The sequence below is a fragment of the Bufo bufo genome, chromosome 4, assembly GCF_905171765.1.
Source record: "Bufo bufo chromosome 4, aBufBuf1.1, whole genome shotgun sequence".
In the NCBI taxonomy this organism is placed as follows: Eukaryota; Metazoa; Chordata; class Amphibia; order Anura; family Bufonidae; genus Bufo; species Bufo bufo.
In genome coordinates, this window is record NC_053392.1 from 122,478,849 (window position 1) to 122,506,558 (window position 27,710).

At 41.2% G+C, this 27,710-nt stretch overlaps 1 protein-coding gene across 1 annotated transcript in view; it reads right to left on the reverse strand.

Annotated features, from left to right (window-relative positions):
- LOC120999043 (SPHK1 interactor, AKAP domain containing) overlaps positions 1–27,710 on the reverse strand; it is a 268,238-nt gene that overhangs the window by 49,792 nt on the left and 190,736 nt on the right. The window contains exons 6-7 of the mRNA XM_040429919.1: positions 19,401–19,650; positions 11,495–14,909 (exon numbers count right to left, since the gene is read on the reverse strand). Of these exons, the coding sequence (XP_040285853.1) occupies positions 11,495–14,909; positions 19,401–19,650 (3,665 nt within the window). The remainder of the gene's footprint in view (positions 1–11,494; positions 14,910–19,400; positions 19,651–27,710) is intronic.

Below are 27,710 nucleotides of genomic sequence, written 5' to 3' on the forward strand. Positions count from 1 at the left end.
CTGAAAAGACGCCCCCATAGCACCTAGAGGCTCATTTGCATACCAATAAAACTACGTTTTTTAGGGTAACCGCTGCAGAGAAAGGAATTACAATAGCATGGTTAGGTAGAGCAGACACTAACAGATCGCTAGTGTCTGACAGCTAATTAGGTCAAAATGTGGTGGTAGAAACCCTTTAATAAAATACCGTTGGTTACAACATACACAGAGGACAGTCAGGCAGTTAACAAGATAATTAATAAACATTGGTCTATACTTAGTAGTGGACATGAAGATGTCCATGAGTTTAAAACACGTCCCTTGTTTTCATATAGGAGACAGAAGAACCTAAAAGATAGACTTGTTCATACAGATATTGGGCCACAAAAAAATCAGGACAAACAGTTCTACGTTTCATATCCCTAAATTGTATCAACTGTAAATTTATACAAAAAGGGAATTTTTTCATCCACCCTGTTACTGACAAGAGGTTTTCCATTAGACACTTCTTAACTTGTGATTCAACTTTTGTTGTTTATGTTCTGTGGTGTCCATGCAATATGTTATACGTGGGGGAGACGTCCATAGATTTTAAGACAAGATGTAATCAACACCGGTACACCATTAGTAAAAAAACGCATGGATTTGCAAGTGTCTAAACACTTTATGGATTGTGGACATAAGGAGCGTGACATAAGGTGCATGATCATTGATCATGTCCCAGTCTCCTGTAGAGGTGGCAATAGAGTCTTGTCCCTTAAAAAAAATGAGATTTATTGGATCTCTAAACTTAATACACTTAAACCAGGAGGGTTAAATGTGGATTATAAACCTTGGATTCTGGTCTAACCCAATCCGCACCACTTTAGCATGATGATATTGTGTGTCTTATATCTTGTTTTTTGGTGCTGCTTTGAGATAAATTTTTATCTTTTTTTGTTTTACTTGCAGTATATTGGTGAATTTGAGGGGATTGACCGAGCCAGCGTCAATCCCCTCTTGGGTTTCACAAGCTTTACAAGCTCCCCAGGGCTGCAGATCACAAGCTACATATATTTCAAATTATTGACATATTGTGTTGTATGTTCTCCCCCATTTTCTATATAATATATGGTATTTCTAACCTAGTGGTGATTGAGTCACGAGTCCATCATTGTTTATTTTATTTTTATTTCAAATGGTGGGTTGTGCGAGTGCATTGGTATCCCTGTGGGAATGGGGACCAATGCACTTCTAATAATACTGATCAGACTGGTATATTTCACACAGAATGTGTATCAGTCTGGTTGGATTTAATACACTGATTTTTAGTTTAAATTACTTTATTATGGGGGCTACCGATATGCACAGCGTCCGTCTACTAGGTGAGCTGTGCATGTGTATCCCCTTGATCATGAAGTCCCTTTGTGATGACAATCATATTGTACATCATAGGTCTTCAATATAATGGTGGGCTCCTCCTTTTTCTCCCTGATGTACTCTTTATTTGAATTCTTATTTTTTTATATATGTAATGGTGGGACACATGCAACACACTATTTATGCATTCTTGTTTTACTTGCGTAGTAATTTGCAGCATTGGGTGTAATAGATATTTGATATACCCGTGCTCTATGATCCATACAGTCATGTGTTTCATTCACGTGACTTGTATTCTGTTTTGGAGCGCGAGTGTGCCATGTGGGCTGGTGACTTCGGGGAGTGGGACGGGCGTGCTGCGGTCATGTGACCATGAGTGGCCGCGTGATCTCTAGCAGCCCGCCTCCCTTCCTGGGCATGCGTCGTATCTCTGCGTTCCAGATACTGTCCGGATATGCCGTGATCAGCTGATAGTTGGTCGCAACAGTTCCAGTGTGAGTCAGGAGCATGCGAATTCTTCACAGTGAGAAGCCGTTCCCTTCCATGCTGGTGGGTTGATCCTATCTTATTCATTTATGTAATCATGTTTTAAATTTTTGCACCTGTCACTTTCACAATGGATATCAATGATGCAATCATGAACAATTATGGAATTATAGTATATGAAATATATCTACACTTGTGTATGAAATTTATACCCTAGTATGTATGCACTTTTATAATATCGGATCATGTATATGTGATATGATCATGTTTTTTACATATAGTTTAGTAACTTATGGATTGTTTTGCACTAATTTGATGGCTTGATCAATTGATTATTGCACTCCCCTATATACCTGTACTGGCACCATTGTTTGTTATCACTGCTTGAAAAAGGTTCCATGGAGTGAACCGAATAGTCGCGCCTTATTGGTGAATAAAGCACATGTTACTTTATTGGAAGTGCAGCGGTATTCTTATTTTTTATTAGTTAGATAGATAGATGGTTAGATAGACAGATAGATGGTAAGATAGATAAATAGATAGATAGTATTTTATATTTTTGATAGATAGATAGATAGACAGATAGATAGCTAGATAGTTAGATATATAGATATTTGAAGATAGATAGAAAGTTAGACACATAGCTAGATAGATACCGTATTTTGTGCCCCATAAGACACACTTTTCCCACCCCAAAAGTGGGGGGAAAATGGCAGTGCGTCTTATAGGGTGAATGCTGCCATTTTTTACATCGCTAACACTGATATATCGCCGGCTGCGATGCTGCACAGCGCGGCAATGTATCAGGGGGAAGGTGGAGGGGCTGGAGGCCGGCAACTGCTGGAATCACGGCGGGGCCCGATGCAGTCACTGTACTCTTACACCGGGCCCCTCCTCTCACAGCAGTATTCATATGTAAACTGTAATCCTTAACCTCTTAGGGAACCTGTCACTGGGATTTTGTGTATAGAGCTGAGGACATGGGTTGCTAGATGGTCTCTAGCACATCCGCAATACCCAGTCCCCAAAGCTCTGTGTGCTTTTATTGTGTAGAAAAAACGATTTGATACATATGCAAATTAACCTAAGATGAGTCCTGTCCCTGAATCATCTCACATACAGGACTTATCTCAGGTTAATTTGCATATGTATCAAATCTTTTTTTTTTTACACAATAAAAGCACACAGAGCTATGGGGACTGGATATTGCGGATGTGCTAGCGGCCATCTAGCAACCCATGGTCTCAGCTCTATACACAAAATCCCGGTGACAGGTTTCCTTTAACTTTAGTAACAGTAGCGCTATCCCGTGTACTACTACTTACTGTCAAACTCCTGTAGCAGGCAGAGCGGCCAGCAGCTGTAACGTCCCTCACTCACGTCACGTGCCTGCTCGGCCTGCTTCATTAATGAAGTGGGCGGAGCAGGCGCGTGACGTGAGTGAGTGACGTTACGCTGCCGGCTGTTCTGCCTGCTACAGGAGCTTGACAGTAAGTAGTAGTACACGGGATAGCGCTACTGTTACTAAAGTTAAGAAGAGGTTAAGGATTACAGTTTACATATGAATACTGCTGTGAGAGGAGGGGCCCGGTGTATTGGGGGGCACTGTTATGGGGTGGATCTATGGATGACACATATATAGCATAAGATGCTATATATGTGTCATCCGCAGATCCCCCTCCCTATAACAGTGCCATCCACAAATCCCCCTCCCCATGACAGTGCCATCCACAGACCCCCCTCCCCATAACAGTGCAATCCACAGATCCCCAAAACAGTGTCATCCACAGATCCCCCATAACAGTGTCATCCACAGATCCCCCATAACAGTGTCATCCACAGATCCCCATAACAGTGTCATCCACAGATCCCCCATAACAGTGTCATCCACAGATCCCCTATAACAGTGTCATCCACAGATCCCCCATAATAGTGTCATCCACAGACCACCATTAGTTCAAAACCCACCAAAAGCACACCTTCTGTTCAAAATATTTATTTATTTATTTTCCTCCTCAAAAACCTAGGTGCGTCTTATGGACAGGTGCGTCTTATAGGGCGAAAAATACGTTAGATGGCTTGATAAATAGATAGATGGTTAGATAGATCGATAGATAGCTTGACACATGCTCCATTGAGAGAGCTGAAATGCTGCATTGCTGTTGGGTGTAATAAAGTATCCACCTATTCACTGGAAGACCAGAGTTCTACCTTATTTTTTCAGCTAGATAGATAGATACTTGAGGATAGATAAAATAGATAATAGATAAAATATATAGATAGATGACCCAATAGATAGATAGATATTTGAAGATAGATAAAATAGATAGAAGGCTCGATAGATAGATAGATAGATACGTTTTTCCTCAATTACTTGGAGTGCTGCTGGCTTATTTTTCTTCTAGATAGATAGATAGATAGATAGATAGATAGATAGCTGGTTAGATAGTATTTTATATTTTTGATAGATAGATAGATAGACAGATAGTTAGATATTTCAAGATAGATAGAAAGTTAGACACATAGCTAGATAGATGGATAGATAGATAACAGATAGATAAAATAGGTCATAGATAAAATAGATATTATTTTATTAAACACGCTAGTATATAAAAATTTTAGATTTATATTTTGTATATTTATATAGATTTATAGTTTTATATATTTTTATATTTATATATGTATATTTTATATTTTTGACAGCTAGATAAATAATTGAATTTAGTAGTGGTTTGGGGTGGGTGATAGATGTCGCTTTGGGAGGGACTGGGAGGGGTTGTGGGAGGAGTAGGTGGGGTTATGGGTGGGGAAAGGGGCGTGTCGACCTGTCACTTTTAGTTTGACGAGCAGTGGAGCTTCTTACTATTTGCACCAAATAATGAAAAAATATATGAGATGAGGCCTAATATACAGGTGGAAACATATAGTTTCTGGAGCAGTTTAATATGTTTATTAATGTTAATATATTTCCCAGGTGAAAAAAGGGACAATTTAAGGAGCAAAGAGGGACAGAGGAACTGGAGCCCAAATGAGGCACTGTCTCTCCAAAAGAGGGACACGTGGGAGTTATGCGATGGTGTTCTGATTTTTGGTAGCCCTGCTATTCAGCTGTTTGATGGAGTGCACTTGAGTGTGTAAAGCTGCACTATCTTGCACCTCCACTGCTAAATAGATGACGTGCAGGCAGACAGACCCATGTAAATAATGAAAAGGCCATAGCGCGCCCATGATTGTTGCAGCCCTTTGAAACAGCAGAGCAGAATGGAGGAGGGGGGACAAGTGCCTAGAGACTAGTTTGATACTGATGCTTTATCCTTTGTACATCAATATTCTGATCCGTTAGGACCCCTATAAAGGGAGTCTATCAGCAGGTGTTTGCATGTCAGACCATTCATTGTGGCTGGTTATGTTATGCTGTTATGTTAATCCTTTGCTGCATTCAGTAGGAAAAGCAGTTCATATACTGTATGTATGTACAGTCAGGTCCATAAATATTGGGACATCAACACAATTCTAACATTTTTGGCTCTATACACCACCACAATGGATTTGAAATGAAACAAACAAGATGTGCTTTAACTGCAGACTGTCAGCTTTAATTTGAGGGTATTTACATCAAAATCAGGTGAACGGTGTAGGAATTACAACAGTTTGCATATGTGCCTCCCACTTGTTAAGGGACCAAAAGTAATGGGACAATTGGCTTCTTAGCTGTTCCATGGCCAAGTGTGTGTTATTCCCTCATTATCCCAATTTCAATGAGCAGATAAAAGATCCAGAGTTCATTTCAAGGGTGCTATTTGCATTTGGAATCTGTTGCTGTCACAAGATGAGATCCAAAGAGCTGTCACTATCAGTGAAGCAAGCCATAATTAGGCTGAAAAAAGAAAACAAGCCTATCAGAGAGATAGCAAAAACATTAGGCTTGGTCAAAACAACTGTTTGGAACATTGTTAAAAAAGAAGGAACACACCGGTGAGCTCAGCAACACCAAAAGACCCGGAAGACCACGGAAAACAACTGTGGTGGATGACAGAAGAATTCTTTCCCTGGTGAAGAAAACACCCTTCACAACAGTTGGCCAGATTAAGAACACTCTCCAGAAGGTAGGTGTATGTGTGTCAAAGTCAACAATCAAGAGAAGACTTCACTAGAGTGAATACAGAGGGTTCACCACAAGATGTAATCCATTGGTGAGCCTCAAAAACAGGAAGGCCAGATTAGAGTTTGCCAAACGACATCTAAAAAAGCCTTCACAGTTCTGGAACAACATCCTATGGACAGATGAGACCAAGATCAACTTGTACCAGAGTGATGGGAAGAGAAGAGTATAGAGAAGAAAAGGAACTGCTCATGATCCTAAGCATACCATCACATCAGTGAAGCATGGTGGTGGTAATGTCATGGCGTGGGCATGTATGGCTGCCAGTGGAACTGGTTCTCTTGTATTTATTGATGATGTGACTGCTGACAAAAGCAGCAGGATGAATTCTGAAGTGTTTCGGGCAATATTATCTGCTCCTATTCAGCCAAATGCTTCAGAACTCATTGGACGGCGCTTCACAGTGCAGATGGACAATGACCCAAAGCATACTGCAAAAGCAACCAAAGAGTTTTTTAAGGGAAAGAAGTGGAATGTTATGCAATGGCCAAGTCAATCACCTGACCTGAATCCAAATGAGCATGCATTTTTTACTTGCTGAAGACAAAACTGAAGGGAAAATGCCCCAAGAACAAGCAGGAACTGAAGACAGTTGCAATAGAGGCCTGGCAGAGCATCACCAGGGATGAAACCCGGCGTCTGGTGATGTCTATGCATTCCATACTTCAGGCTGTAATTGACTGCATAGGATTTGCAACCAAGTATTAAAAAGTGAAAGTTTGATTCATGATTATTATTATGTCCCATTACTTTTGGTCCCTTAACAAGTGGGAGGCACATATGCAAACTCTTGTAATTCCTACACCGTTCACCTGATTTGGATACCCTCAAATTAAAGCTGACAGTCTGCAGTTAAAGCACATCTTGTTCGTTTCATTTCAAATCCATTGTGGTGGTGTATAGAGCCAAAAATGTTAGAATTGTGTTGATGTCCCAATATTTATGGACCTGACTGTATATACAGTGGGGAAAATAAGTATTTGATACACTGGCGATTTTGCAAGTTTTTCTACCTACAAAGAATGGAGAGATCTGTAATTTTTATCGTAAGTACACTTCAACTATGACAGAATCGAAAAAAAAATCCATAAAATCACATTGTATGATTTTTTAAATAATTAATTTGCATTTTATTTCATGAAATAAGTATTTGATCACCTACTAACCAGCAAGAATTTTAGCTCTCACAGACCTGTTAGTTTTTCTTTATGAAACCCTACTACTCTGCACTCCTGCATTACCTGTATTAATTGCTCCTGTTTGAACTCGTTACCTGTATAAAATACACCTGTCCACACACTTAATGATTCACACTCCAACCTCTCCACCATGGCCAAGACCAAAGAGCTGTCTAAGGACACCAGGGACAAAATTGTAGGCCTGCACAAGGCTGGGATGGGCTACAGGACCATAGGCAAGAAGATTGCTGAGAAGGCAACAACTGTTGCGAAATTAGAAAATGAAAGAAACACAAGATGACTGTCAATCTTCCTCGGTCTGGGGCTCCATGCAAGATCTTGCCTCGTGGGGTAAGGATGATTCTGAGAAAGGTCAGGAATCCACCCAGAACTACACAGGAGGACCTGGTCAATGACATGAAGAGAGCTGGGACCACAGTCTCAAAGATTACTGGTAACACACTACGCCTGATAAAAATCCTGCAGGGCACGCAAGGTCCCCCTGCTCACGACAGCACATGTCTGGGCCCGTTCAATGTTTGCCAATGACCATCTGGATGATCCAGAGGAGGCATGGGAGAAGGTCATGTGGTCAGATGAGACCAAAATATAACTTTTTGGTACCAACTTTACTCGCCGTGTTTGGAGGATGAGTACAACCCCAAGAACACAGTCATAACTATGAAGCATGGGGGTGGAAACATCGTACTTTGGGGGTGCTTTTCTGCAAAGGGGACAGAACAAATGTGCCATATTGAAGGGAGGATGGATGGGGCCATGTATCCGTATGTAAGAGATTTTGGCCAACAACCTCCTGGTCTTCCAGCATGACAATGACCAGAAACACACAGCCAGAGCAACTAAGGAGTGGCTCTGTAGGAAGCATTTCAAGTTCCTGGAGTGACCTAGCCAGTCTCCATACCTGAACACAATAAAAAATCTTTGGAGGGAGCTAAAACTCAATGTAGCCCAGCGACAACATCGAAACCTGAAAGATCTGGAGAAGATCTGTATGGAGGACTGGGCCAAAATCCCTGTTGCAATGTGTGCAAACTTGGCCAAGAACTACAGGAAATGTCTGACCTCTGTAATTGCAAACAAAGTTTTCTGTACCAAATATTAAGTTCTGTTTTTCTATTGTATCAAATACTTATTTCATGCAATAAAATGCTAATTAATTATTTAAAAACCATACAATGTAATTTTCTGGATTTTTTTTTTTAGATTCTGTCTCTCATAGTTGAAGTGTACCTACGATAAAAAATTACAGACCTCTCCATTCTTTGAAGGTGGAAAAATTGCAAGTGTATCGAATACTTATTTTCCCCACTGTATATGCTAGTCAGCTGTTTGGAGCACTCAAGGTGGGCCCTAGCTCCTAGGTGCACCATCTTTCCGTATGATATTGGCAGGGCCAGACATTTGAATTCTGCTCCTGTCTGGCCCAGGTAATTTAATGCCTGTGCCATGAACCACAGTCTCTGTGCATGTGTACTACATTTCTTCTCTCTTTGGCAGAAACCAGAAACAGTACTGTTCATGTGGTGGAAATGCTGTGCACAGCACAGGCATGTTATTGAGGACCAGGTGAGTAATGGTTCAAATGCCTTTAAGATCTTCACCTGAATCTATTTAGGAATGGAGTCCATGAGGAGACATGAAGTACAGAGAGGATGGACAGAACAGACTGTGGTAATGTGGGGCTGTGGTAACGGAGACTGCATACAAGTGCTGCTGCTCATTAGTCACATCCCCTCCTCCTCTCTGTAGTTTGTGTCTCCTCATGAACTCCATTCCTACAGAGATTCAGCTGAAGATCATATTATCTGTATTCAGGATCTTAATCTCTGACAAGCAGAGCACAGAGGAGGATGAGGCAGCTCTTTAGCTCAGTGTTCTGAAGTAACTTGTCCTCCTGTGTGATTAGGACAGGTTTTGTGTGTACTAATTGGATGGAGGCCATTTTATTTCCCCTGATGATTGCTCTCTAGACAAAATGAGCCAGTATAACTAATAAAAGGAATTTTGGAATATATTTATAATAAAGTAATATTTAAACGTTTTTATTTTCTTAATTCCTGGAGAACCCCTTTAATATGAATTTTATATCTTGAACTGGAGGGTCATTTTATTCTTGCAAGTGCACCAGAGCTGAAAAGGAACTATATATTTCCATGAAGCTTGTGTAAAGTCACATTTACATGTGCTAAGTGAGCAGAAAATTATCGGGAAAGAAGCATTCCTTCCTGATAATTGCCTGCTCATCATAGGAGGAAAGAGCTGCATTTACTGTAAATGTAGCAATCACTTCCACTGTATGTGAATGAGCAATGGCTACTGCCATCACTTGTCCCCATACAGATTCATTGTTTCTGGGCCCTGATCTGTTGCCCAGAAATTATGATTTCATGTGCTGCACGAAAGATCAATTTGCCCGATGAATAAGTGTTTTGCTTGTTCTTCGGGTCATGGGCAGCACATTTACATGGGCCTGTTATCAGGAATGACTGTTTGTAGTAATGTTCGTTCTTGATAATCAGCCAGTGGGCCATGTAAACCCACCATAACTCTTTCTCTCGCTACCAGAAGGAGAAATCAGGTGCAGACTGCAAGGCAGTGATAAAAGGGCAATCCCTCAACACAGTGATATTTATAGGTTTCAGTATTGCATGCAAAGGGAACAGGGCACGTGAAATATGTAGCATGGATTTTAGTAGAATAGATTTCTATTCACAAGGGAATCCGACATTAGTTTTCGAGGTTTTACACACATAAGTTATGCAAATACAAAACATACTACACTGTATAAAGGGGCCACAGATAGGGCCAAAATGTGAAGTTAACTTCACTGGATACATTTTTTTTATGAATCAATCCAGTTTCATCTGTATCAATGAGCCTAAGGCCATATCACCAGTATCTCTCATTTATCAGAAATCTGTACTTCTAAAATTGATCTTTAATATTTTTTTTTATTGCTTTTTGGCCAATGTCATATCATAAATCAGGATATTATACAGACATTTGTGTTTTCAGGTTCAATCCAGTAGTACCAATACTGTAAATAAAATTGTCCTTCATTGAAGAGACTCAGCTGTGTATGAAGACTTATTTTTCAGGCAATTCTCCATGGGAGAAGGTAGGCAAATTATCTCATATCAACCCAAAACAGAGACACCCATCTATAGACAGCTGTTTCAGGATTCTTGCACCTCATCAGTACAGAGCAGGGTACTAGTTGTAGCACTGAATCAGATGTCTTAGGGCTCTTTCAAACTTGCGTTCTTGTCTTCCGGCATAGAGTTCCGTCGTCGGGGCTCTATGCCGGAAGAATTCTGATCAGGATTATCCTAATGCATTCTGAATGGAGAGAAATCCGTTCAGGATGCATCAGGATGTTTTCAGTTCCGGAACGGAACGTTTTTTGGCCGGAGAAAATACCGCAGCATGCTGCGCTTTTTGCTCCGGCCAAAAATCCGGAACACTTGCCGCAAGGCCGGATCCGGAATTATTGCCCATTGAAAGGCATTGATCCGGATCCGGCCTTAAGCTAAATGTCGTTTCGGCGCATTGCCGGAGCCGACATTTAGCTTTTTCTGAATGGTTACCATGGCTGCCGGGACGCTAAAGTCCTGGCAGCCATGGTAAAGTGTAGCGGGGAGCGGGGGAGCAGCATACTTACCGTCCGTGCGGCTCCCGGGGCGCTCCAGAGTGACGTCAGGGCGCCCCAAGCGCATGGATCACGTGATCGCATGGATCACGTCATCCATGCGCATGGGGCGCTCTGACGTCATTCTGGAGCGCCCCGGGAGCCGCACGGACTGTAAGTATACCGCTCCCCCGCTCCCCGCTCCTACTATGGCAACCAGGACTTTAATAGCGTCCTGGGTGCCATAGTAACACTGAAAGCATTTGGAAGACGGTTCCGTCTTCAAATGCTTTCAGTACACTTGCGTTTTTCCGGATCCGGAGTGTAATTCCGGCAAGTGGAGTACACGCCGGATCCGGACAACGCAAGTGTGAAAGAGGCCTTAGAAACAGAACCCCCCACCTACCTAAGGCAGTGTTTTTCAACTCCTGTGCTCAGGGCCCACCAGCCGGTCATGTTTTCAGGATTTTATTAGCATAAAGCAGGTGATATAATTGGTGTCAATGCATCAACACTTACCACAGTTATTCATTTTGTAGGATATTCTCAAATCATGACCGGCAGGGGGGTCCTGAGGACTGGAGTTGAGGAACACTGATCTAAGGCATCTTAAGTCAACCAGTAACTTAGAAAGAGTAATACACTTTTTTTCTTGCCATATAAATAAAGTAGAACAAGTACCTGATGCCTACATGGCAAATGCTTCTAACTTCATCCTGTTTTGGAATGTCTTGAATATTCCTGATCGGCTTGGATAAATGCGCCTGGTCCGCCCCATCTATCTCTTCCTTTTGCTCCATTTCAATCTGTATCAAAGGCACCTCCAGAGGTCCACCGGAGGAACCAAGCTGGTGAAGTTTAGATATATTTACAACAATACTTTCTTGAATGTCCATTGATTTGCATCCATTTTGATTATTATTTTTAAAATTTCCCTTATTTGTGCTCTCATATGAGTCTTGATGTTGGACTAGCAGAGATTTTCCACTCTGAACAATGTCCACAGCCATCTTGGCATATCTGTCCACATGTGCTGGTGAACCTTTTGGTGATGATGATGCCTCTGCATCTACACTTTCAGTTCTGTCTGCTATGATTTTATTCTTGCGCATTAAAGCCTCAATAGAACTGGACCAGGTTTCATGGATTAACATATCTGTAGCTTGGTCAGTCTGCCACCTTTGGTATAAACATGAGTCTGACTTACAGAGGTTTGTGGACGAGATAGAATTTGCAGGTTGAATGTTGAGGAAATCACGAGAGCCACTCCTTGAAAACCCATCTAGTGAATTTGCTTTAACTGGTGTATTTACAGTCAGACGTGCACTAGAGGATCTGGTACAAGGCATGGAAGATTGGCGGAAGCAGAAAGGGGTGCGAGATGAGGGGGGCATTAAATTATTTGTCCATTCTGCTGTATTTCTGCTGGAATACATTTCCTTACTTTCCTTGTCTATCTCTTTTAACATGTATCGGTAAAACTCTTCAGTGATACTCTCTGTGCTAGACTGTTTGGAAAGGCAGGTGGGTTTCACATTCAAGAGGCTGTTCCTCCTGGAAATCTGCTGCAGGGCAGAATTCAGAATACTATTTGCATTTCTCCCAGCATAATAGTCTAGCAAAAGCTCAAATTCTCTTCCCTCATTTTCCATCTGGTTTACCATAAATCTGGAAAATTCATCAGTGATGCTTTCACAGCTGGACTGTTTAGACACTGAGCTTGTCCTGCTAAATGGCTGTCCTAACATATTCCAAGGGCCCAATGTGTTCACAAGACTTTTGGCATTTAAGTCTTCCTCTGGGATGCTTTCATAGCTAGATGCTTTACCTCTGCTCCATCTGTCGCAGTGTAATCTGTTCCGTGATAAGTTTTGCCCTTGCCATAGAGAATCTGCAACAGACGACTCAGTCAAATTCATTATCTTAGATGCCACTTCATTGGCGAAAGCGCTGACAGGGTCAGGGGCATCTTCAAGGTTAATGGACTCATCCACTACTCGGTTCATTAGCCGTTCTTTAAGCTCTGGGTGCTCATCTGTCTTCTTTTTTATTTCGCTGAGCCTTGGAGGCCTATGCCTTCTCACCACAGACCCACCTGAAGATGTGTCTTTTTTCCTTTTTGCTGTCCTGCAAGGTGTTAACAAGCACTCACTTCCTTTTGCCCATGCACAAAACCAAGGCTGCTTCCCATTGGAGTTCTCTAGACATATAGCAGCTATCTCAGTGGCCATAGATACCACAGTTTCTGCCAAATCATCTGCAAAGTCTGATAAACAGTAATTACTGACAGGATGTTTTAGTAGAAGTACGGCCTGAGAAGGGTGCAACATGTTACTACTCCCCGATGATAAATTAAGAGCGAATTCTTTGGTTACATGTATCTCACCATAGACCTTTTCTTGACTTCCTGAACTCATACCTCCATCCATGGATCCTTTGTCTGACACACAATACCTGCAGTCATCATCTATAAGAATACTTTCCCTGGCTCTTTGATCATTATGGTGTCGTTTGTAGCGCTCCCTCCTCAGGCATTGTTTACTGCATGGTGCTTTAATTTGAGCTTGGCTATTTGTAGAGCAATACGTCTCAGCTGGGAGGGTATTGCCTCCATTCACTTCATTAGAAGGATGTTTGAGTGGAATTGGTTCAATCCTTTGCTCAGGGCTGCTACATAAATTGGTTAACTGGCTTTTATTCCTGTGAACAGTTTCATCAACTTGACTATTTCTTTTCTCCACTCCTAAAGATTTTGGTCTGTCAGCTAATACATTAGAGGGCAAGTCTCCACTTTGCACAAGATCATTCATCTTCTTACAAGTAAAATGCATGACATTGAAGAGAAGTTCGGTAGTAGTTGCAACAAAATCATTGGGCGTAGTGGAGCAATGCTGAACTTCAACACCTTGCACTGCCTTCTCAGCTGAATGTCTTAAGATAGTATCAGATAAATTGTGAGCTAGATCATCGTTAACCACATCGCCTACATGTGCAAATTTAGCAGAACTTACACTGCTCAGGATCTTCTCATTTATGGACTCTATGAACTCCCCTACATTCTTATATTTGCAGGGACTGGTGAGTACTAGAGCTGCTTCTCTTAGGAGGGCTTTTGCAATATTATCTTTGAGCTTTTCCATGCTGGTTCCCAAAGCAATGCTGCAATGTAGAGCTACAGCTGTTGATGCATCAGCTGCTAACAAAAGTCCACTAGATGTGGCAGGGTAATGACCTTGCCTTTGTTCACCTAGACCACAAACAGCTACGGCACTTGCCACTCGAGTCATCCCACACAAAGCAGATGGCACTGAAAATTCGAGACCCTCCATACAACTTGGAAATCCTACAATGTCTGTTGTGTTCTCTTCCACGGTGTCATTTTCTTTTACATCAATGTTTTCATGATGTTCTAAATTATTTGGATCACTAGGCTGTGGACTTGAAAATGTGCCTATTACTGATGCTGCACAAGCTAACGCCACTTCTAAAGTACTTTGTGTGGAGCCAGTATCTTCATCTGTCCCATTGTCAGAATTATTTGCAATGTTCTCCTGCTCGGGCCACTGCGATTCATCAACCCATTCTGTTGGGCTATCACAACTGTCTGGGCTTTGTACTATCACAATTTTTGGAAGATCATTCCATGAACGAGATGCAGCAGGAGAACCTTCTCTTGGAGTGAACCCAGAGACAGCAGAGTTACCAGCTGAAATGGAAAGAGCTGCTTCCTTGGTGAAAGAGTTATCAGACTGAGACAGCCTAATAAATGCATCCTGTAGGACACACTCTGCCAAGTTGGTTGCATACTGGCCTGTACTTGCAGGGTCTTCAAAATATTCTGTGTAATGATCATCCTGACATAATGGGCTTTGTTGAACATTACTTCCTATACACTGACATTCATTTTTTCCAGTTTTATACTCAAAGTTGTTTTCAATAAGAGACGTTCTCCTTTCTTCTAATTTTCTTCTTATCTCCTCTCTAGGCTCACCAATTACATTATATTCTTCACTCCTAAGATTTGTCCTTCCAATTTTTATGCTCTGAGAATGTTCAGCTGCTTTTCTTTTCACGTTCTTGATATCATCAGGAGGCTCTAAAATAAAGAGTGCAGAAAAAGTAGGTCAGAACTTCTTTAAGTGGATCTTCCATGAAGAATCTCTAGCATAAACGTCAAGATCACAAGACACATATACCACCTGAAATACATTTGATCATGTGATAATTACTGTCCTTCTAAAATTAAAGGGGTTGTCCAAGTTATTTTTTTGTTCTTTGTATGCATTTTACCATGCACTTACTGCATCTGTAGTTGCTCCTTTCTCAGATTTCACTGAGGGTCACATGACCTGTGATGTCAGCTTCTCTCCCTGCTCTGATAATGTTTTGTGCACAAGCCTGAGAGAGCAGAAATGTGTCTGTACACGAGACAACACAGTGCTGGCCATTCCCTCCTTCACTGCTTGCTGCTGCTTATTGCTCTCTCCCTGGATTCTTAACCCCTTCAGCAGCACAGACTCAGGACTGAAGGCTTTACTGAGTAGCTGCAGGCAGTGAGGAGACAAATGCTGGGCACAGGAGCTGACAGAGGAGTTCTGCAGAGCATTGCACAACAGGTAGGGGGAAGATCCTGTGTGTATCAGCAGTGTCATTGTACAGCTGGGATTTGTAGTCCTACACATACAACATGCTGCTAAGTCTCCCAGCAGTCAGACATGTCACTCAGGGCAGACTTATTCACTCCCTTTGCAGAGCAGGGGAAGGGGAAGAGATTGTTATTATTGCATGTAAACAAATGCCCAGAAGAGAACCAGGGAAATTAGGAAATATAATTATTTTACCTAAAACTTGCTTAGCTCAGTTATATATTGCTGACCATTAGATTTACAGTTCTATATATTTTTTTTTCATAACTTGGACAACCCCTTTAATGCTATCCCTAACAATATCTCTTCTGCTCAAAGTTCACTTTTAGACTGTAGGTTTTTGGGAAAAGGCGTAGTTTGCTACACAGTTTTCTATATTCTATTTCAGCATTTCATGCTACATTTCTAAAAAGATGAAGTTCCAAAAAATTAATAATATATTACCCTACATGAAAGGAACACTGGAATCTACATATGAAAAAAAGAGATGAACCATGAAAGTTTGGGTTCCATGAAAGGCAACTGAATTATGTATTCACATATATCTGATGTGTCCCAAACCAGACTCCATAAATGATACCATTCTAACAGTTACTTTATAACTGGAACTATTTCTGCACTTTCTTGATGCAGTGGTTTCATGGGAAACTTTGTACTAGGTTAGCAAAGTGAATTTTAGATTTCACACTGAACTTTGGTCTTCCTTTGATTGATTACACAAATTCATACCTTTGTAATTCACGTTTGCAGTATTATTAACCCCTTAAAGACCAGGCTCATTATCAGTTTGGCATTTTTGATTTTATCTCCTCACATTCCAAGAGCCATACCTTTTTACATTCTCTGTTCACACGGCCATAGGAGGGTTTATTTTGTGTGGGAAAAGATGTATTTTTTTAATGCATCATTAAATTTACCATGTCATGTATTGGAAAATGAGAAAAAATTCTTTGTGGGGTAAAATAAATAAAAAAAACTGTTTTTTTGTGTTTTGATATCAGGACGTTTTTATTCTGCAGGTCAATACAATTACGGCAATACCAAATTTGTGAAGTCTCTGACTGGAACTGATAATAACAGATGTAAACGGATGCAAAATGAGCACAATGGATGCTCAAAATAAAGGATTTTTGTTTATTGTTCTGTTCTTCTGATGGAAGAGAACAGAAAACAAAACAGTTATTTGAACCCTGGCATAATTATAGCGAAGGGTATTCGCCAAAGGGATTTTTTTTTTAAATGTTCTTAATTGTTCTTTGGATTTACTATTCTCATATTGCATAACAATTAGGTTATTTCCCTGGAATATTAGGGAAATGTCAGATAGACTGAAATGCTTAGTTATTTTTAATTAGATTTCTAACTACGTACTTGCCAGTAGTGGTGTGTTTTCAGGAAACTCACCTGAATGCTGATATTGTGCGCTATGTTAAAAAGGGATGGTTTTGCAGTGGACTTTACATTGTTACATTGGGGGGGAGGGGTTTATCTTAATACACAAAGCTATCTGTAATGGGGAGCCGGCGACGCGCTTCCTCCTTGCAGAACCGCCGGCATCCCGTCTGTGTGCAGGAGCGAGGACGCGGCCGGCGTCCTTGTCTCCATGGGGACCAGGGGCCGGGAAGGACCCGGCCGCGCATGCCTCCTCAGCGTGGCCGGCGTTCCCCTAGACTACGAGCAGCAGGGGAGCTGAGTGCTGATAATGATGAATCGGTGCTCGGCTGTGTTGGGCTGTGTAATGTGAGTCACGTGACGCTGGCCACATCATGTGACTCACCAGTCAGGGCTATTTAAACAGGCAAACTGCTGGCCACAGGTTGCCTGTGATTGGTCTTTTGTTACCCTCACCAGCGTTCTCTTGGATTGTGTATCTCGTGTGTGCTTTGACCTCAGCTCTGTTTGTGACCTCGACCTCGCTACCTCCTTTTGTACTTGACGTGACCGTTTGGCTTCTGACCTCGGCTTTGTTTGTGACCTTGACCTTGCTAGCTCTTTTTGGTATTTACGCGTCCTCCTGGCTTGACCCTTGCTTTGTCTACGGTATTTGTATTTGTCTTTAGGCCCCTGCACTTATCTAAGAAAGGGACCGTCACCAGGTTGTATGCCATCAGTTAGGACGGGCCGTGCAAGTAGGTAGGGATAGAGGTGCAGGTGGATATCAGGGCTGCACTTATCTCTCCCTACCGTGACACTAGTAGTTTTTAAATATTATTTTCCAAAATGGATAGGGAAAGGAAGCATTTATTTTGTTGGGTCTTAGGGGTTTGGTGAATTTGATTTAGGTGATTATCTATATTCCTGCACCTTTTAATTCAACTGATTTGATTAGTTTTGAGTTAAGGGCTGTTGCTCCTTATTGGTTCTTGGGATTTTAATATAGTAATGGATTATAATTATAATTTGGATATATGGTCTGGTGTTAGGTTAAAGCATAATCAGGTAGTCTCCTACCCCTCTAGGTTGTTAGGTGAATTAGGCTAGTTTCACACTATGTTTAGAATTTGGCAGGCTGTTCTGGCATTGCCAGAAACTGAAGCATCTCCGTCCAGCCCTATTAACTATAATTGGGACTGGCAGAGGTCTGGCTGCAGAGAATCACCAGGAGGAAAACCGCTGGGGCCAGATGGAGACACTTCAGCTTCCGGCAATGCCGGAATGCAGAGTAAACAGAGGGTAGAGCCTGTTGGATTCTAAGCGCTAATGTGAAACTAGCCCTATGGTGGGTGGATGTAAGGAAGAGTGTGAATCCGAAGAGATTAATTTACTCCTGTTAAAGACACTCCTTCTTGCGTATTGATATGCTGGTAGCAGATCATCAGGGAACCCGTTTGGTGAAACACTTGACCTATTTAGCTAGAGCGTTTTCAGATCATAGTCCATTAGTCGTGGAGTTGGGGAGGGAAATCACAATGAAGGTTAGACTGTGCTTCCTCTGCCAGGCCCTGCAACTTACTAATGCACTTTTGCTTCTTATTCTGTCTCACTACAGAGATTGGGAGAGTGGTCAAGTGACCGTGGAGACTATTTCCTCTGACATCATGACCAGGCCTCCCATGATCCCCTCGGTCAGAATCCCAGACCGAAGGGTCATGATGTCAGAGCTATGTGATCTTGGAATGAGTAGGCAGAGTCCACTGCTTGTCATATTGAAGCTGTGTGGGAGGAAACATTAGGAGGAGATAGAAAGGGCATAATGCGGGTGTAGTGGGCAGAGTTTTCAGCCTAGGGAGGGGCGTAGTAAGCATTGACATTTGTGTCAGATCTTGCAGCACCTAGCACTATGGGAAGTATTGTGGCTGCTGCTCATCTATACCCTCAACCTGGAAGTTTGGGTTGGAGCATGGAGACTGAAGTGGAGAAGTTGGCAGGTAAACTATCATGCTCTGTAGGTGACTAGACAAAGTTTACACAATTAAATGATATTTTTCAGTATCCCACACAATCCCTTTAATGTGTCATGTTTGGAAAAAGCAGATGTGAGAGAGCTAATTTCTTAACAGCTATTTTTGCAGCTAATGAGGGAACAGCGGGGGCACATATTGTCTGGGATGCAGCAAACTTTCTAATGGGGGGTTCAAGGACTCAGTGCAGGGATAGGAAAGAAGCATAAAACGCTTGAAGACTGTCTATGGGAAAAGGAAAAAGGGCGGAGATGTCTAAAAGTTTGCACTAATATTGTGCCACAATTCTGGCATAAAATTGTCTCAAAGTAGGCCAAACAATTGTATGAAATTAGACAAAAGTGTCTAGATGTATCATCCAGTCTGAGCCCCCTGTGATAAATCTGGTGCAGGTCTAGACAGCCTGTCTAAACTTACCCCATCTATAATGATTGAACCGTAAATTTACCCCATCTATAGGATTAGTAAATCTACCCTACAATGTTTCCCCCAGCAAACTTTAATATTATATATCTAAACACATTCTTTACGGATACTTGCCTCCCTTGCAGATTTCCCCTTCACTATCCTCTTCTAGTGTTTCAGAGGCTGTCAAAAAATCCTCTTCTATTGAAGACACTGAGCAGTTGGTGTCATCCTCGGCTCGGAGTGGGCTTGTGTCTGGTTGTAGATGATTCTCTTGTGCTAACTTCAAACCCAGAATAAATTTGTTGAGTTCCAGGATAATTGCATTTGAGGTGTTCTCTGTTTTTCCCCGCAGCAGCAGACAGATTTCATCCGGTTGCCAGACCTTAAAGACAATGGAGAAAACTCTTGTCACTGATACTTCAGTCACTATGTCTTATATATTAGACATTATGGGAGACATTTATCAAACTGGTGCAAAGAAGAACTGGCTTAGGTGCTCCTAGCAACCAATCAGATTCCACTTTTAATTTCCCAATGGAGCTGTAAAATGAAAGGTGGAATCTGATTGGTTGCTATGGGCAACTAAGCCAGTTCTACTTTATACCAGTTTGATGAATCTCCCCCTATATCTTATTAGTCACTAAAGCAATGCACTTTCTTTTATTCATCAATAGTACATTTGAGTATTTGGCATTGAGTATTAGGCATTGGGATATATATCTTATTAGGGGAACTTAGCATCTTTCTCACCTTGTACCAGCCAGCAGTTCCCTTTTCCTGCCTGCAGTTTCTCTGTAAATGCTCAAAAACCTCTTCAGTCACCAAAAATTTATGTAGCCACAGGAGTGGGGGTTGTGAAGAAGTTGCTGGGGCAGGCGGGGTGTCACTGAAAAATTTGCAGCAATTTCTTGTTACGCCACTGACACAGTACACAAAGAGGGGGGATGTGGGATACGCATGCTGTGAGAGGGTAAGGGGGAGGAAGAGATTGGGATCATGTTATAAAATGCCTTAGTCTGTGTAAAACCTCAACTCATAGAGCCATTTTAATGATTTTATTAGGGAATGTGGTCTCTCTCTCTCTTGCCACTAGCAACCAGTCAGATCCATCTTTCATTTTCCAGAGCTCATTTGGAAAATGAAAGGTGGAATATGATTGGTTGTTATGGGCAATTTACACCTGTTTTGATGAATCTCTCCCATCGTGCTAGTGGTCCATGTGCAGCATGTGTCCAATCTGTGAATTGAGGGCCCTTTACATGGGGCGTGAATCTTATTTTTATTTTTTTATTAATTATCTTTATTAATTGGTATATCAAACAAATTACAATGCAAGGAAGAATACAGAAAATAATTGCTTTTTTCCCTTCCCTTTTTTTTCCCCCTTATCCCCAATTCCCTACACCCTCCCCCCTCCCCCTACCTGTGGTGCGTCAAAAAAAAATGAAAAAAATGTATCACAACTAATCAAGTCCTCCAACCACCCCATATCTTAGTCCACTTCTCCTCAGCTCCCCTCTGTTTATACATGATTTTCTCATAGTTTTTTACCTTATCAATTAGGTTTATCCATATATTTATATCTGGAGTATATCGAGCAAACCAGGTCCGACTGACCAACACTCTGGCCAACATCAGTATCCTACCCAGGAAAATCTTTTGATACTTATGATTATTTATTTTGGAGAGATCATTAAGCAAGAATACTTGTGGTTCAAAAGGGATTCGTATTTTTAGTTTATACATGATAAAATTATTGATGGTATTCCAATAATTTATAAGTTCTGGGCAGGTCCAGATCATATGAAGATAGTCCGCTCCTGAAGTGTCGCATTTAGGGCAGTTAGACGTGTCTCTTAGTCCACATTTATTCATCCATAAAGGAGTGATATATAATCTGTGGCAAATATAAAATTGTAGTAAAACATGGTTGAAGTTCTGGGATAGTGAACGTAAATTCCCAAAAATGTTCTCCCACCCTTCTGATTGTAAATTCAGACAATCCACCTCCCACGCTCTTTGTCCTGGTGACTGTATATCACTAAACCGTGCCTTGAGTAATAGCTTATATATATTTGAAATCTTTATTCTAGACAGTGTACCCCCTGCCCAATCATTCAGGAAGGATGAATTATCTATATCCAGCACCAGTTTATCGTCCAGACTAGATAGTACTGAACGCAATTGAAAGTACCTAAACCATGAAAAGTTTTCTATATTATGTGTCATCTCTATAAATGGCTCAATGTCTCTATCCTTAACTACCTGTGAAATATACAAAATTTTATTTTTTTGCCAAAATGTGTCGGCTGCAATATCATCTAGCCTTTGTAAGTGCACATTGTGCCAAAGAGGCGTCAATGTAAGTGAACCCTTTACCTTCAACCATGTCCTAGTTGTAGCCCACACTTTCAGGAGTAGTTTTATAGTCTCTCTGTAGCCCGGCTCATAGGTCTTCAATAGCCTGGATTCCAACAGGGTAAATATATTATTATGAGCGTGACTAGCTACCAACTTCCCTAACAGTGCGCTGTTTTCTGATTCGTAGCACATCAATAGCTGGGCTGCAATAAAATACCCTTTGAAGTAAGGGAGATTTAAACCCCCGCACTCCAATGATTTATACAAATATTCCAACTTTATTCGAACTCGTTTTCTTCCCCATATTAAATCATTAATTATTCTTTCCATGAGTTTAAAGTACTTATCTTGTATCCAAATAGGTGTATTCCTAAGCACATAAAGAAGTTGTGGTAATATCACCATCTTGACCAGTGAAACTCGATCAGCTCTGGATAGGGGAAGTCTCAGCCAGATCCCTATTTTAGCTCTAATCCTTGCCATTATGGGGATCAAATTAAGTTGTACAAAATTTTCAACCCGGGGTGATATAATCAAACCCAAGTATTGAAAGGTGTCAACGATGTCCAACTGTGTCACAAGAACCTCATTCTGTGGCAGGGGGTCTATTGGCATCAAACTGGTCTTAGACCAGTTTATAAGAAAACCGGACACCTCACCAAATGCTTTAACCATTTGAATAATTCTAGGAGTTATTTCCATATGGTCTATAAAAAAAAGAACATCATCCGCATATAAGGAGATACGGTCTTGCACTCCTAACGTACCAAATCCTTTAACCTGATCGTCCTGCCTAATGGCCATCGCAAGGGGTTCAATATAAATATCAAATAACAATGGGGATAGTGGGCATGAACGACAGTGGGGCGTGAATCTTAAAGATAATCGCTAACGAGCGTTCATGGGAATGCTTGTTAGTGATTATCTCGCAGTGTTAATGTTCTGCCGTTTACCTGATTAACAAGCAAAATGCTTACTTAATCCGATCGTTTGTGCACACACAAAAATCGCCATTTGGTGGTATAGCTTTCTGTGCCAGTGGCTGTCCGAAACAGCTGATTGGTTGAGTCGCCATCCTGTCAGCCTCCACCTATCTTCCAGTGTCGGTGGCTGCCCGGAACAGCTGATGTTCAGCCTGTCAGTGCTTAGACCATACACCGCACACTGCATCAAATTGGTCTGCATGGCTGTCGTCCCAGAAGCCTCTTCTATTTCAACAATTTACTGTGGGGCCTAGTCATTTCTAGTTATGCCACTGCATATCTGGTATCCATGCACAATACACTACAGGTCCACATAAATCTGGAGCTGGCTCTACACAGAGACATTTCAGACAGTTCAGTGAGGTGGAGTGTGCTCCCTGAAACTTCAATATACAGGTGAAACTCGAAAAATTTGAATATCTTGCAAAGTTTATTTATTTCAGTAATGCAACTTAAAAGGTGAAACTAACATATGAGATAGACTCATTACATGCAAAGCGAGATATTTCAAGCCTTTATTTGTTATAATTTGGATGATTATGGCTTACAGCTTATAAAACCCCAAAGTCTCAATTTTGAGGTACCCTTTGCTCAGGGGGTATGGATTAATTAGCTGACTAGAGTGTGACACTTTGAGCCTAGAATATTGAACCTTTTCACTAAATTCTAATTTTAGGCTGCATAAATGCAACTCCTTTTAATTTGCATTAATGAAATAAATGGACTTTTGCACGATATTCAAATTTTTCGAGTTTCACCTGTAGCACACTACACTGGCCCATCTGGCATTTGTCAGAAATGCCAAATGATTAGTCAAGCCTTGGCCTTTTGTCATGATGGGAAAAACGAATGACATGAAAAAATTTATTTTTACTATACTCATAAATTTGGATACCTTTGAAAAACATGATATACTGTAGCCTGAGAAACCTGTATAAATTTGCATGACATTGTCAGTGATCTAGGAAATTAATGTGACTCATACTTAGTTTGAGAGTTACTATTAGAGATGAGCGAATCCCACGAAGTGGAATTCGATCCGAATTTCAGGATAAATTCGATTCGCATAGAAGCCGAATTTCCTCGTGCTTTGTCTCAGCTAATCGATTTAACCTGAAATAGTATAAAAAACGTAAAAAATCAAACCTACCTCCTCCATTTGCTCGCGATGGGCTGCCAGCCTCCATCTTGACTGAAGATCGCAGCCAAAATCCTGTGCATGGTGACATATGACGTTGTAATCTCGCGCTGCACAGGATTTCGGCCGAGATCTTCAAGCAAGATGGCGGCGGCCGGCCTGTCGCTAGCAAATGGAGGCGGTAAGTTTGATTTAAAAAAAATGTTATTGTTAATTTTACACTCAGATTCCGCAATCATGTAGGAACACGGCATCTGAGGGGTACAATGAAGAGGGCAGCGCTATCGCAGCTCCCTGTCATTGCACCCGCTACAAAGCGCAAAAATGCGCTTTGTGATGAAGTAATTCGTCACGAAGCAAATTTTTTTGTGAAATTCGGCGAATCACAGGAATCAAACTTTTTAAAAATTTGCTCATCTTTAGTTACTATATATGACCAATTCAATATCAAGTCTTCATTTTTGGCCAGGAATGTTTTAAAGAGATTTTCCGGGATTACTATGGGTTTTAACGGATATGCTCATGTAGTTGCTTACCTCATGGACTGTACATCTTCCCCATGCTTCCCCATTTTTTTTAATTTGGGCTCTCCTGTCAAGTTTTCACCATGTAAACAAATCACTCTTGTTTGTTTCCATTCTATATGTATCACTTCCTGTTCCTTTATCCAACTAAACCCATGATGCACTTCTACTTACTCTACTAAAGATCCATCACTGCCCCTAACAACACCCAGCTAGTTTATAGCTCCTTCCACCAGCTAGTTACATAGACACTCCCCTATCACTGCCCCACTCATGGACATAAGATCACAGGAAATAAGAAAGAGCTGCATGGACATGGTCATGTGACCACAGCCCTGAATGGAAGATAAGAGCAATAAAGGTAAAAGAAATACATTACAAAAAATTAGAACTACCTTCATAAATAATTATTTTAAAGATTCTAAGTGTCTGCTGTTTGCCAAGTGTTTAAAAGCTTGTGGCGTTACAAGACTGGCCAAGTTGGGTGATGGAGAAGTGGCAGATACTGCTCTCCCTAACAGCTGGAAGGACAGCCCAGCTGGTAGTCAGAGCAATGGTAGTGCAGTTAGGCCTAGATAGTTAGTAGTTATACGGAATTCTAGATTCAGGAAGACAGATAGAATAATTTGTGACCAAGAACGCCTTAACTGAATGGTTTGCTGTCTCCCTGATGCCAGGGTTCAACATGTGGAACAGGTGGATAAATTACTGGAAGGGGCTGGTGATGACTCATGGTCCATCATGGTCCATGTTGAAACCAATGACAAAATACATGGTAGCTTGCAAGCTTAAATGAAGAACCTCCAATGTGGTATTATCTGGAATACCGCCTATGCCATGTCCAACACAAGAAAGGCAGCAGGAGCTCAGGAAGCTAAATGCATAGATTAAGTGTTGGTTTAGGGCAGAGGGGTTTGGTTTCCTAGGGCACTGAGCAGACTTTTCGTTGGGGTACAAACTGTATTCCAAGGATGGCTTGCTCCTAAATGGAAGGAGGTCTGTTGTCACAGGTAAAAGAATTCTAGCGGGGGTGGCAGAGTATTTAAACTAAGTATGAGGGGGAGGGCGCAGAAAATGAATAGGTAGAAAGGTCATAGATGGGTCAGAATATATTGGTGGGTGGAGAAATAGATTATGGGGGAGTTATTAGGGCAGTGAATAAGGAGATTCACATGATACAAACCAACAATAAAAAACAAAAGGCCCACAAAAGCTCTAGAATTTACATTCCAGGAACTAAACATGGAAAATTAAATAGTAACTTAAAATGTATGTTCACAAATCCCAGCAGTCTAGCAAGCAAAATGGAGAAGCTGGTCCATTATACTGGGGAAACACATTGATGTAATTGGTGTGGCTAAGATATGGCTGGATTCTTCACACTACTGGGCTATTAATCTTCAGGGTTTTACATGCTTTAGGGAAGACAGGGCCAATAGAAAAGGAGGTGAGGTAGTTTTGTATGTTAGGAGTGATATGAAATAGAGTTTGAAACAGGCAATTGTGGGTGAAGATGGTGAGGAAGTTGAAACCTTATGGGTAGAATTACAAAGGGAACTAAATACTCCAAAAGTAATACTTTGTGTAATATATAGACCCCCCCCCCCCCCCCCCCAACATCACTGAGGAGATAGAAGTTCAGTTCTACAACCAAATAGAGTGGGCTGCACAGGTGAGCACAGTGGTTGGAATGTGAGATTTTAATTTCCCAGATATTGACTGGGGTCATGGTACTGCCTCAACTGCAAAGGGTAGAAAATTCATCAATTCGCAGTGAAACCAATTTATGGGCCAGTTTGTAGAACATCTCACTAGAGGTGACGCTCTGTGAAACTGGTAATTTCTAACAATGCAGAGCTTGTTGGGAATGTCTATGTTTGTGAAACACTAGGTAATAGTGACCACAAACTCTGTCTGGGACAGAAAAAACACAGCATTTTAAAAAGGCCAATTTCCCAGGATTGAGGGCAGCGTTTCAGGGCATAGACTGGGAGCAGCTACTGTCACATAATAATACAGAGGATAAATGGGAGAGCTTTAAAGGGATTGTTTCACTTCAGCAAATTGCATTTATCATGTAGAGAAAGTTAATAAATGGACTAATGTATTGTGATTGTATATATTGCCTCGTTTGCTGGTTATATTCATTTTTCCATCACAATATACACTGCTCGCTTTCAGGGGTTATGAACACCCTGCAATCCAGCAGTGGTGGTTGTGCTTGCACACTATAGGAAAAAGTGCCGGCCTGTGCACACTCAGAGGTCCCGGCCACCAGAGAGGCCAGCACTTTTTCCTATAGTGTGTAAGCACGAACACCGCTACTGGATTGCAAGGTGTTCATAACCATGGATATGAACAATGTATAATGTGATGGGAAAATGAATCAATGAGGCAATATTTACTTTCACAATACATTGGAATACATCACAATGCAATAGTAAGTGCTTTGTATTAACTTTCTGTACATGATAAATGACATTTGCTGATGTGACAACCCCTTTAAATCTCCATTGGGTAGTTATACTGCAAAATTTAAATTTATTATATTGCTTACAGCTACTGTAAAAAGAGAAATAAATGATAAAAAAAAGAGCATTTAAAAAATACAAATCTGAGTGGTCAGCTGCAGCCTTTGAAATTTACAAACGGTTTAATAAAATCTGCAAAAGAGATTGCAATTTTTGAAAAAATTCAAAATGAATGGCAGGTAGCCAAAGAGAGCAAAACAAAAAAACTTTTTTTAACTATATACAGTTGCAAGAAAAAGTATGTGAACCCTTTGGAATGATATGGATTTCTGCACAAATTGGTCATAAAATGTGATCTAAGTCACAACAATAGACAATCACAGTCTGCTTAAACTAATAACACACAAAGAATTAAATGTTACCATGTTTTTATTGAACACACCATGTAAACATTCACAGTGCAGGTGGAAAAAGTATGTGAACCCTTGGATTTAATAACTGGTTGAGCCTCCTTTGGCAGCAATAACGTAAACCAGACATTTCCTGTAGTTGCAGATCAGACGTGCACAACGGTCAGGAGTAATTCTTGACGATTCCTCTTTACAGAACTGTTTCAGTTCACCAATATTCTTGGGATGTCTGGTGTGAATCGCTTTCTTAAGGTCATGCCCCAGCATCTCAATCAGGTTGAGGTCAGGACTCTGACTGGGCCACTCCAGAAGGCGTATTTTCTTCTGTTTAAGCCATTCTGTTGTTGATTTACTTCTATGCTTTGGGTCGTTGTCCTGTTGCAACACCCATCTTCTGTTGAGCTTCAGCTGGTGGACAGATGGCCTTAAGTTCTCCTGCAAAATGTCTTGGGAATTAATTTTTTCTTCGATGATAGCAATCCGTCCAAGCCCTGACGCAGCAAAGCAGCCCCAAACCATGATGCCCCCACTACCATACTTCACAGTTGGGATGAG